At 41.0% G+C, this 11968-nt stretch overlaps 1 protein-coding gene across 2 annotated transcripts; it reads left to right on the top strand.

Moving 5' to 3' along the window:
- The first annotated feature begins 382 nt into the window (after positions 1–382).
- LOC145468288 (uncharacterized) lies at positions 383–11472 on the top strand. 2 transcript variants are annotated; one of them, XM_081451980.1, is made up of 3 exons: positions 383–819; positions 5310–5768; positions 10418–11472. In XM_081451980.1, exons 1-3 carry the CDS (start codon positions 684–686, stop codon positions 10729–10731), a joined length of 909 nt encoding a protein of 302 aa, XP_081308106.1. In that variant the 5' UTR covers positions 383–683; the 3' UTR covers positions 10732–11472. The 2 variants fall into 2 exon arrangements, with proteins under 2 accessions (XP_081308106.1, XP_081308105.1); XM_081451979.1 differs by lacking the exon at positions 383–819 and adding an exon at positions 4452–5220.
- The last annotated feature ends 496 nt before the right edge of the window (positions 11473–11968 follow it).

The raw sequence follows: 11968 nt of genomic DNA on the forward strand, positions 1-11968 counted from the left end.
TGACTCCCTTTCCACTGGGCTCGATTTCCGCCGCTCTCTCGAGTCCGGTCTACGTTCCTAGGAGGAGCGCGGGCTCTCTCCCCGAACAGCGACTGGTAATCGAGCCTACCCATCCTTCATGCTAAGATCTTCCAGGAGTACAAACCTCGGCCTTGCCGTATTAACCTCGCTATCGCTCGGTCAATACGGCAAGGTCTCGGTTTGAGATTTTCCCGTAAAGACCTCACTCTCGGATAATAAATAGCTAGTGATTTTGAATATTCTAACTGTAAGTATTGTATTTGCATATTTGAAGTATTGTACTTGTAGACTAACGCAAGTCTAGGATGCACTGAAGTAAATTTTTTGCAAGAAAAGTTAACCGAGGTAAATAAAAAGTGTCAAAAGTGTGACTGTAAGTTAGAAAAAACTGTTGAGCAGCTCATGCGTGGCATTACTTTAATTAGTTTACCACAGTGAAAAAACATTAATATGTATCGTTTCCGATAATTAATTGATAATTCTGAGAATCAAAGTTCCGGGCAGTCAGGCAGAACGGCTGGAGTAGCTCGTCATTCTTGTTCCGAAGAAGAAAATAAGGCAGTCTGCTCGGCAAGGAAGCTCTCTCGAGAGTCAGCAACTTCATCAAAGAGGTCTTCGATATTCACTTTTTGAAAGACCAGACGAAGGAAGTTCGCGGGGAAATGGCTTTGGATGAGGTTGCACATCCGGAGTTGCTCAGAGACTCGAACACGTTCACTTCTCATTCGAAAATAGTGAAACTCAATATCGGCGGCCACCATTTCTCAACCAGTCTGGAAACCCTGACTAAGGATCCGGGTATGTTTTGATTTTGAAATCAATCTTTATTCTCATATCTACTTTAAAAAAATACTAGCGATTTTCTGACTGAGCACAGCTTATATTTCCGTGTTTATACCAGGTTCGATGTTGCACGCCATGTTTTCGGGAAGATTTGACACAAAGCCAAGCGAGGATGGATCTTACTTCATTGATCGTGATGGAACTCACTTCCGGTATATCCTGAATTATCTTCGCACTGGGCAGCTCCTTGTGCCTAAAGACGAGATGGTTCGAAGAGAACTTCTGACTGAGGCCGAATTTTATCGAGTTGAAGGAATAATTAATAACCTGAGAGCAGGATCCTTCAAAGAGTCATTAATCCTGTCACCAAATCAATGCCAAATCTTGATGAGCTGGTTGAAGGGCACTAGCGCGCTAAAGGTGGCCAACCTGTTCCCTTGCTTGTTATATCGCGCTTCGTGGAATGGCTGGGCTGCCTCCAGCTTTCACTCCTGTTGTGACGGGAAAGGACCGACTGTGACAGTGATCAAGAGTGGAAATTACATATTTGGAGGCTATACGGAGCAAGCATGGGAAAGTAGGTCCTGCTTTAACGTTCTTCGAGTACTGAATCTGCTGACTGTGATCTGCTTCCAGCCAATTTTTTCCGAAACTGTTGGAGAAAAAATGAAGCAATTGTGTCGTCAAATTAGCTGATTTTCCTACATTTTAGCGCCGAATGAAAGGGCTCTTTGTGTTACTGGACAACCATTCTCAAAACAGCTATGTACAGCACATGGTATTTTTACTGTGGGTAGGAATTTGTAATGGTGTTGTCTTAAACTGATTCGTTGGCCTTTTGGCAGACAGTGTTAGCGGTCTAAAACTTTGAAAAAAGCAAAGGGCTCATGAATATTTAAGCTGTACAGTTTACTAGATCGAAAGATAGAGCAGACATGGAAGCTGAAAACAGTTGAGTTGAAGTTGGATTCATAGTTTATTGAACAAGACAATGATTGAACGTTTTAAACCGGTTATAAACTGCAGTTATTGCGGGGTTCCCTTTAAGGGTGAGGTTCGCCCATTTTCGTCCCCATGGCCCTTTTCGCTTCTCTTAGAGAAACAAAGGGCTCTGGGGACAAAGTATTTTCGAACTAATTCGAATTTTTTGATCGGCTGTTTGAAAACAAAGAAATCTTGAACGGAAGTCGCGCAAGTCGCAGAAAGGCATTTTTAAATGCCCGAATCGTTTATTTTGGTCAAAATAAACGATTCAGTTGCTCCAAGCCAGGAGTCAAAAACAAAGGGCAATAACTGAAAAATGGATGCCAAAGCCTGTCGGTAAAATAATTAGAGTGTCTTTCTTTACGACAAAAATGTTCCTTATCGCCTCTTTCTGTTCTACACGGAGAGGAACATACCTAACATTCTCCAACCTGAGACAGAGATTCCTCCAATCTTGCGGTACAGGAACTAGGCACAACCACTTCACGGCAAGGGTAAGGTATTTGATTCAGCCATCTGATTGGTAACAATTAATAGATCCTGGGACCCTTAAAAAACTGACCTGCCATTTTCATGGGTTTGCATTATGCATTACTTGAAATGCTGCTATTATGTTTTTAGGAATTCGACAAGAGCTCCTTGAGTTCTCTGCCATGTCCTTTTACCGCTTGTGGTGTTTTTGAAAGTATGGCTCTGCAGTTGATGTTTTTCTTGTAAGTGGTATGATTGAACAGAAATTTCTCTCTTTATTAGCTTCTGAAGGCGATTACAGAGAAGCACCAGGCTCATTCCTGTTCAGCCTTGTCAACCCAAGCGGTCTGCCACCAACAAAGATGCCTTTGATAGCTGGACGAGAAGGAAATGCTATCTATTGTGACTCTAGCTGTGGCCCAGCATTTGGACGTTCGCGTGATAACCCTTTTCCTACATTTGCTTTTACCTATAATTGTACGCAGTATTCAACATCTGAATATCATCATGATCTCAAAATTTCTAGTTTACCACATTCCTCTCCATGCTCTGTACGTTTGAATGGGAGTTATCAGTGTCCGACCGGTCAGGATGCTACCACATTTTTAACAGGAAGCGAATTATTTACTGTCAGTGAGATGGAAGTTTTTGGATTTGAATAGTACCCATAGTACCTGTAATGAAAATCTTTAGTACTTTCTGACTGAGACGGATTAAAATCTTCGTAAATTTTTTTTAAGCAGTTGATCAGTAACCGTCGTAGCTCTTATTTTTGAAGTCGATGTACATGAAAGAGAATGAAGTGTTATGTATTATCTCTTGATTAAAATAAACGTCTGTGAAGCCACGTTCGGCAGCGTTTCCTATTATTGTAGACTAGCTAATACCAACTCCAGTTAATTAACTAGCTACGGTGGCTGGGAACAGTTGCTAGCAATTTTTCCAGGATATTTTTTGATGGATCAATACTATATACCAATCTTTTTCAGTTATCGCTGCATAATGGCATCAAACAAATACCCAAAGCCTGAAACATTCATCGACAAGTTAGCTGAAAAAGAGTAGAATAATTGCTGCGTTCAACAAGCCTTTTGTTTGGCGACGTTTATTTTCGTTGCCGTTGCCGTCGTGTTTTGTGTAAGGTTCCTAACGACTACAACGAAACTATATATATTGACGAAGCCAAGCAATAAGTGAATATGTATATTTTACCTTCGAATCGACGACACTCTTAAGTCATTTACTCAATATCGAACGAAGCGCTAAATTCGAAATGAAAATTAAAAAAATTACCTCCCACCACCTCCTCCCACACACACACACAAAAAAAAGCGTCGTGGTTAACATCCTCTAGACAACGCAGAAGCTGGTCATTTTACGTTGTTTGTTTCGCAGAGAACGGCGAAGAAATGTGCAAAGAATTATTATGCATGGTGCGCAGCCATTTCCGATTGCTTGTCTTTCGCGACTTGTTAGTTCACTTGGTGATTGGTTTACTATGGTACCGCGCCGAAAGAAGGACCCGAATAGTAAATAATTTTGTTCTTTGTTACGACAATGTTTTCAAAACTATATATACGCAAAGGGGCTAAGGTCTAAAACTCTAAATGTTAAAGTGGCCAATGCCCAAGACTATTGTGGTGGGTCACCGTGGAAAGTTTTCGAAACGTGAAATTTTATACTATACATATCATCCTTTTTAGATCGTGGAGAGGAAATCTATCACTGCACCTGACGTTCGCAATGGTGGAATAACATAATTCTGTCTTCAGAGAAGACATTAACTTACGATAATAACGAGAAAAGTGAAGAAAGAAGTCTTTTCGGCTGTTTCCAAGGTTATGGTTTTGTGAATTAAATCATTTCACCTTTCGCTGAAAGCAGAATCTGATTCGGACTGCCGGTCATGTTTTGGAAACCTTGAGGAGTGCACCATGTAGAACTTTTTTAAGTGTCACAACTCATGGCTTCATAATCTATGCTCAGCGTTACTGAGACCTTGGACTCATGTGAATCGCATAGTACTTCTTTATCGACATACATCATAGTTTGGATTGGCTATATAAGTTCTTTTTTATTTTCTAGAAGTAATTTATTCATTTCTAATTAACTTGGAAATTAGGATCACCGATCGGTCATTTAGTGTTTTGACGACCTAGACCGTTTGCCGGTTATTTGGCCACAGTGATTTTATTTTACTTTTATTTCTGAGTTATAGGTTTATAAAAGACCCATCAATAGCATCGCAGAAAAACCATGACTCGTAAGGCTTGCTTTGCGTAAAGACAAACAATAGACTGCAAGGCTGACACTACGTGAAGGAAGTATGACAAGAACCGATAAAGCAGCGTTTATCCGTATGCGGTCCCTTGCAGTTTCTGGTTTCTCGCTTTGTGAATCGATTTTGTAGTTACTATTTATACATCAAGACTTACATGTGAAAAAACGTTTATAATCGATTCTGCGTATTTTAAAAAGATTTTATGATTTTTTACCCTTTGAAAATTTTTCCCGTTACTCGGTTTCTCGTTGTTTAGTTACTCGTTACTTCTTTACTCGCTCCGCGTAACACACATGAATCTGATGAAGTTGCTGTCACGTGGTTTTTTCGCGTGACATGTAACGGGGCAAATAACCATGAATATATTCACTTTCGGAGTCGAATACAAAGACCACAGCTCAAGTAGCTCGCTATTCTTCTTTCTAAGAAGATGTCTTCATCGCGTGACTTAGAGGAAGCAGGCAGTCCACCCGGCGAAGAAGCTTTTGTGAAAGTCAATAATTACATCAAAGAAGTCTTCGAGATATTAAAGCACGAGACAACCAAAGTTCGCAAAGAAAGAGATGCTTTTGATGAGGTCGCAAAGAAGCTAGAGCATGTTCACTTCTCGAAATTGGTGAAACTCAATGTCGGCGGCCACCTTTTCTCAACCAGTCTGGAAACCGTGAATAAAGATCCAGGTATGTTTTGAAATAATAATCTTTATTCTGCAATGAAATACGATCGATTATCCGACTGAGTGTAGTTTCTGTTATCGTGTTTATCCCAGGTTCGATGTTGCACGCCATGTTTTCAGGAAGATTTGACACAAAGCCAGGCGAGGATGGATCTTACTTCATTGATCGCGACGGAACTCACTTCCGGTATATCTTGAATTATCTTCGCACTGGGCAGCTTATTGTGCCTCAAGACAAGACTGTTTGTAGGGAGCTTCTCGCTGAGGCCGAATTTTATCAAGTTGAAGGAATAATTAATGACCTGAGAGCAGGATCCTTTAAAGATTCATCAGTTCTGACATCAGATCAATGCCAAATCTTGATGAACTGGCTGGGGGACACCTGGGCCCCAAAAGAAGCTAACTTGTTCCCTTGCTTGTTATATCGTGCTTCGCGGAATGGCTGGGCTGCTAGCGACTTTCACGCTCGGTGTGACAACAGGGGACCAACGTTGACAGTGGTGAAGAGTGGAAACTGCACATTTGGAGGCTATACAGAGCAATCGTGGGCAGGTAAGTTTAACGCTTCATCTTAAAATTGCTAATGCTAGATGTTTGAGAATTACAACTAAAAAGAGAGGAATGGATGGATCGTAATAGAGTGAATCCTATGGAGTTCCATCCCCGCCAAAAATCAAAGTTCATCACAACATTAACTTGGCAAACATCAACATCATATTTCACTCTTCAACTTTGTACTTTATATCGCAATCATTGAAACTTTAAACATCAACTTTCAAAGTGACAGTTCAACGTTCAACTTCATCCATCAACATTCATGTTAACATGTCAACAATGATCTTGACACATGGGCTGTCAGCGAAAGATGAAGTTTGAATCTCCAAGTCGAATGTTGAGTCCCCAAAGGCGCACCAATCCCGCCAAAATTCAACTTGAGCATTCGACTTTCAAGTTGATAATTCAACATATATGGGTTATTGACCAAGTGTGGGGTCAAGATGGCTGGATATTGGCCAAGTTCTTTTTTTGCGAGTTTATGGACCGAGACGGAGTCGAGGTCCATAAACTCGCAAAAAAAGAACGAGGCCAATATCCAGCCATCTTGACCGAACAAGCTTGGTCAATAAAGGATTTATTACATGGCTTTCGGGGAAATTTTTCTTGCGGGACACGGCAGGTAGTCCCGAGCGGGCAAGATAGCTCCATCTTGCCCGCTCGGGTAGCCAATCACAGCGCAGGATTTGATTCATCTTGCCCGCTCGCGGAGCTTGCCATGTAATAAGAATTGTTACGTGTCAATATCCGTGTTTAGCAATGAACATTGTTATTGCTGATGACGTAAATATGTTCACCACGACGTAATGTTCAATTTCTCAAAGTTGGTTTCAACCTCGTTCCCAGGGTCCTCTCTCTTCCTCCCTCGAGAAAGTACCCTGGTTGCGTCTGGTCACGTGTCTGCTAGATTTTTTGCAGATTCCAGAAAATGATTGGAGGGAGGGGCAGGACAGTTAAAGTTTGTCTCCACTGAACTCACCTACTAAGCCCAGTGGGGAGCGGCAGGTATATTTTGCAGGGTGCAGGGTGCAGGTTGCAGGTTGAAATGTAATTATAACTGGAAAACCGCTGGCACTTGAAAGAACGTACAGTTGGTAGAATTACCGTGACTGTTACATGATATACTGTTTACAGTCGCTCAGAAAGGTGGCTTCCACTAAGTGCCAAACCAGCCGAAGCGATGGGAGGAGAGTATATTTCAATGATTTTAAGCCTGCAATTAATTATTGTTTTTGAAGAAACACCTGAAATATCATCTGAAATATCTGCTGAATTTGGTTTCTTCCCTGTGAGTACCAAAATGAAAGCACACTGAGCTTGCGCTAGTATATTCCGTCGGTTAAAATCTTATATTATTTCATTTCTTTATTTATTTGCTTCATTTGTGATGGCAATCTTCTGTTGTTGAGGGAAGACTCGAGCCAAATCTGGAATCGATGGAGACATCTGTGGAGCGGCCATCCAGATGGCTTTGAAGAGATTTCACCAGTCTCTGCGTGTCGATCGATAAATACTTATAGCGGATCGATCGTGTTTTCGATGGACATGAGAACATCGCCCAAACCAAGTGCGATCACAAACATGTTGGGAAGCGTACGAAGTCTCTGGTTTCTGTACACGGCGTAACAAGTTAGAAGATTGCTAAAGAAGGCCTAAATATTAATAACAGCGTGTTTTCACTACGTGAAAGAGGCGAACTACTTTATGTAAGAACCCCTGACGAGTATATAGGTTATTAATTATTTTTAGTGCCAGCGGTTTTTCAGTTATAATTAAATTCCAACCTGCAACCTGCACCCTGCACCCTGCAAAATATACCTGCCGAGTAGGGAGTGGAATTTGTAACCTCGGCCGAACTCACAGCGAAAGCATTGACACATTCGATATCGGAGTTCAATGCATCAAAGTTCGGCTTAAAGGTTAGCCCTGCATTTGGCTGAATTTTCCCATCGATAGTTGGATGGTCTTTGTAATTTGTGGTGGTGAAAATAATTGACAAAGAACTTGGAAATGACGACCACAACAATAAATGAACCGCGCGGTGAATTTAATTTCATTTTTCATTCGACAAAATCACAACGTACGTATTTACTCATTCTTCTAGAGCTAAATGCGTCGTTTGTTCGTCTACAAAGGTAGTTTTGAATTTCACTGAATTACTCCCATCAACAGTTTGAGGGTCATTCCATTCTCTTGCGGCGAAAACAAATTACGAAGAACTTGACATCAACAACGACTGAGTGCTGAATACTAATAACTTGATTAAGCAGCTTATATTTTTCGATCGGCAAAATCACAACGGAGACATCGATGTCTTCGTGTAGAGTTTGATACGTCCAGTGTTGGGCCAAGAGACTAGCTTTGAATTTGATTGAATTCATCCAATCGACAGTTTGACGGTCATTCGGTTCTCTTGCTGTGAGAAATTTTATGAAGAACTTGACAACAGCGACATCGGTCGCGCGTTTGCAAAATCCAACGGCTTTCGTTTTAAAACCGTTTTAGCGGTAAGTCTAATTTTCGGCCAAGAAACTAGCTTCTCGTTTAGCCGAATGCATCCCGTCGATAATTTGACGGTTACTTAATTCTTTTGCTGTGAAAACTGATTAAACTAATCCGAAGCAGGTTGTTGACGGTTTTTAAAAAAGCACTGAAAAATAAGCAAAGTTCCCTCTCAATTAGCATCTCGTATTCATAGACGTTCAGATCATAGCGACGAAGCATTGGTCAGGAAGGATCTCTGACAAACAACTTGCTTCACTTTCAAAATAAATAACGTCTGTATAGCAGCGCAACATTCACCTCCCTAGACAGTGTTGACTAAATTTAAGTTGAGGCAAGAGAAAATGAGGGACTTGCGCGTAAACAGCTACATTTGAATCATGTGGTGCCAGAACAACCAAAGGAGGAATAAACCTATACATCGAGCAAGAGAAACATAAGCTCAATCAGATAGCTGCAAGAAACACAAGAATGTCACTAGACAAACGTATAGCTTTCTCAAAGTAAAGCTACGGCGTCTCCGAAGGAAATCGTACGAGAACAAATATGATATCCGTGATAAGGATCTACCTACTGTGCTTGCAAACAGTTCTAATCACAGCCGGGCCCGGCGTCACAATATAGAATGCAAGTAAGCAACATGTTCACGGTAAATTTCATATTTTGTCCCTCAAAAGCAAATTCATGGAGACTTATAAAAGCATATCTTGCAATAGAAATGAGCCTAAAAAATGCAAAAACACACGGCAAATTACAGAGGTGTCAAACTCAACGAGTCGACATGCAGATAACACGCAGACCTATGACCTATAAAAATATTTGCCATAGCACGATCTAACGGCTCAACTTCACTTAAAATTCCTCCGTATTACACAACATGAAGTGCCCTTCATGGACACGAGTGAAGCGACAAGAAAGGTCGAGTGACCGAACAGAGAACGGCAAATGTACAAATGTCACGAACCGTAGAAGTCGTGTAGGCTAGTCAACCCCATTTTACACTCATTTTCTCTTGGTTGAGGACCCACCCTCTGTGTGGCATTGGTTGGCATACGTAGACACGTGACCAGCCGCAACCAGGGTACTTTCTCGAGGGAGGAAGAGAGAGGACCCTAGGAACGAGGTTGAAACCAACTTTGAGAAATTGAACATTACGTCATGGTGAACATATTTACGTCATCAGCAATAACAATGTTCATTGCTAAACACGGATATTGACACGTAACAATTCATGTTGAATTATCAACTTGAAAGGCGAATTCTCAAGTTGAATTTTGGCGGGATTGGTGCGCCTTTGGGGACTCAACATTCGACTTGGAGATTCAAACTTCATCTTTCGCTGACAGCCCATGTGTCAAGATCATCGTTGACATGTTAACATGAATGTTGATGGATAAAGTTGAACGTTGAACTGTCACTTTGAAAGTTGATGTTTAAAGTTTCAATGATTGTGATACAAAGTACAAACTTGAAGAGTGAAATATGATGTTGATGTTTGCCAAGTTAATTGTTAGACTGTCAAGCTGAATGTTGTGATCAACTTTGATTTTTGGTGGGGATGGAACTCCGTATGAATCCCCCATATAGGCCTTACTCCCAAGGTAGAGAGTAATCCTACGTCGCACTGCATGATCGTCTTCGGTTTCGGAAATCTTAGGAGGATCTAGAAAAAGCCAATCCTGTGACGCAGTTTATGCTCAAGTGCACAGCCCACCTCGTTCCCAGGCTCTCTCTCCTCTGCCTCTCTTTGTCGTTGGGACAAAGGGAGGCAGGGGAGAGAGAGCCTAGGAATGAGGCTGGGCAAAGTCGCAACATTTCAACGCAACATATCGCAACATTGTTGGGCGCGAAATGTTGCGCGCGTTTGGCCACCCTATTGCGACGTGTCGCGACATGTTGGAAAAGTTTGAAAAGCCGGGGCTTTACATGCATTTTCATCCTCCACGAAAACATCCACGCGGATGTACCTTGGAGATGGATTTCCTTGTGGCGAAATAAGGTCTACATGGGAATCTCTTACCCTTTGTCCGCCTGTGGAAGTAGACGATTACTTGCTATTTTTAGTGCTCTTTCAAAGCTTCGGATTTTGAGGGTACGGCTATGTAGGCGAACAGCCAGGCATTATTTCCGTCTTTCTCCATTAGGTTCTGGAGGTCACAGAAAAGCACCACGCTCGTTCCTGTTCAGTCTTGTCAACCCAAGCGGTTTGCCACCAACAAGGATGCCTTTGATAGCTGGACAAGAAGAATATGCTATCTATTGCAGCAGTAGTTATGGACCAATATTTGGAAGTGGCTATGATCTTTATATTTCCAATGCACCAGATTCCATCGACTGCTCTACGATTCTGAATAACACGTATCAGTGTCCAAACGGTCAGGATACCACCACATTTTTAGCAGGAAATCAAAACTTTACTGTCAGTGAAATGGAAGTTTTTGGTTTTGAGAAGTACTGAGATGCTTACTTTCTGACTAAGATGAAGTACTTTAATTTATGATTTGCAAACATTTACATCTCATGTTATTTTCACACAGTCTAGCTGTCACAGTGGAGCACACAATGACGCAGTTAGTTGTCAAGGCAGAGGGTAAAACTGATTTAAACTTGCACTATAAAATGATCAACCATTAGTTGGATGTAACAACTAACTTATCAAAGATGCAAAATACTGAATGAAAATACTCGATTGGGTTGTGTATTTTTCGTTTTTCAGAAATGGATTCTATGTAGCCTGTGTAGCTGATGGGTTTTTGCCCGCGCCTGCTTTTGTTTGGCAGCGAAGCCATGAACACAAGTGGCGAAGCTGCAAGGGGGATTGGTGAAGAATTGAGTTGAAATTCCATCGAGGGCATCACCCGGGATTGAATGAATGAATGAATGAATGAAAACTTTATTAACGTGTCAGTGTATTTAGCTATAAATTAGCTAATTGGGGACACCTAACTAAAGTCAATAACTAACAACTAGTTAACAAAAAAAAATTAATAAATAAATGTTGAAGTTGATAAGTACTTATTTAAATCATAATAATAAATACTGTGAAATAATATAAAATGATTCTGTTCAGGATTTACGTAGTTTGCAGCAACTGCTATTATTGTTGTCAATGAGGTCTGAAAGGTCACTTTTTCTTATACTTATCTTTAAAAAGAGATTAAAATGGCAGCTATGCTGTGAAAAATCACTCATTCACAGATTCCACCAGCAACACAGGGTAGACTCTATGATGTACATTGATTTTATTTACTTATTATCAATTGGAAGAAAGACATATGGACGACCTCGTTTACATATGTTTTTGCTTCTTTATTACACAATGGCCACTTTCTTCTGTCCCTAAGGTGGCCTTTGTTGTTGAGAGGTGGCCGTTGTGGAGAGGTAGGGGTGCAGTACAACAACCGTTTGTTTTTGGGGTGCGATTGACATTTTCCTGTCAAAAAAATGCTTATTTTAGCATATATAAATCAAAATGTACCAGTAAAATTGAGACTTCACATAAACAGCGGAGACCAACGACGCGCAGTGCGGATCAAGTTTGGTGACCTTTTACAAAAAAAAAATCGGTTATATATTGTTTTGTGTACACCCTTCGTCAGTCGTCGATTAACTGGCTGTTGAGACGATTTTTATGGCCGTTGCCAGATAGATAGATTGCTGTGCGTCTGTTCAGTAATAGATCACAGAAGACCTCA

Source organism: Orbicella franksi, chromosome 14 (genome assembly GCF_964199315.1).
Source record: "Orbicella franksi chromosome 14, jaOrbFran1.1, whole genome shotgun sequence".
Classification (NCBI taxonomy): domain Eukaryota; kingdom Metazoa; phylum Cnidaria; class Anthozoa; order Scleractinia; family Merulinidae; genus Orbicella; species Orbicella franksi.

Coding starts and splice junctions, on each gene's coding strand:
- LOC145468288 (XM_081451979.1), top strand. CDS start 4,971: ATGTCTTCATCGCGTGACTTAGAGGAAGCAGGCAGTCCACCCGGCGAA. Junction 5,221..5,309: donor AACCGTGAATAAAGATCCAG/GTATGTTTTGAA, acceptor TGTTTATCCCAG/GTTCGATGTTGCACGCCATG. Junction 5,769..10,417: donor TACAGAGCAATCGTGGGCAG/GTAAGTTTAACG, acceptor TTTCTCCATTAG/GTTCTGGAGGTCACAGAAAA.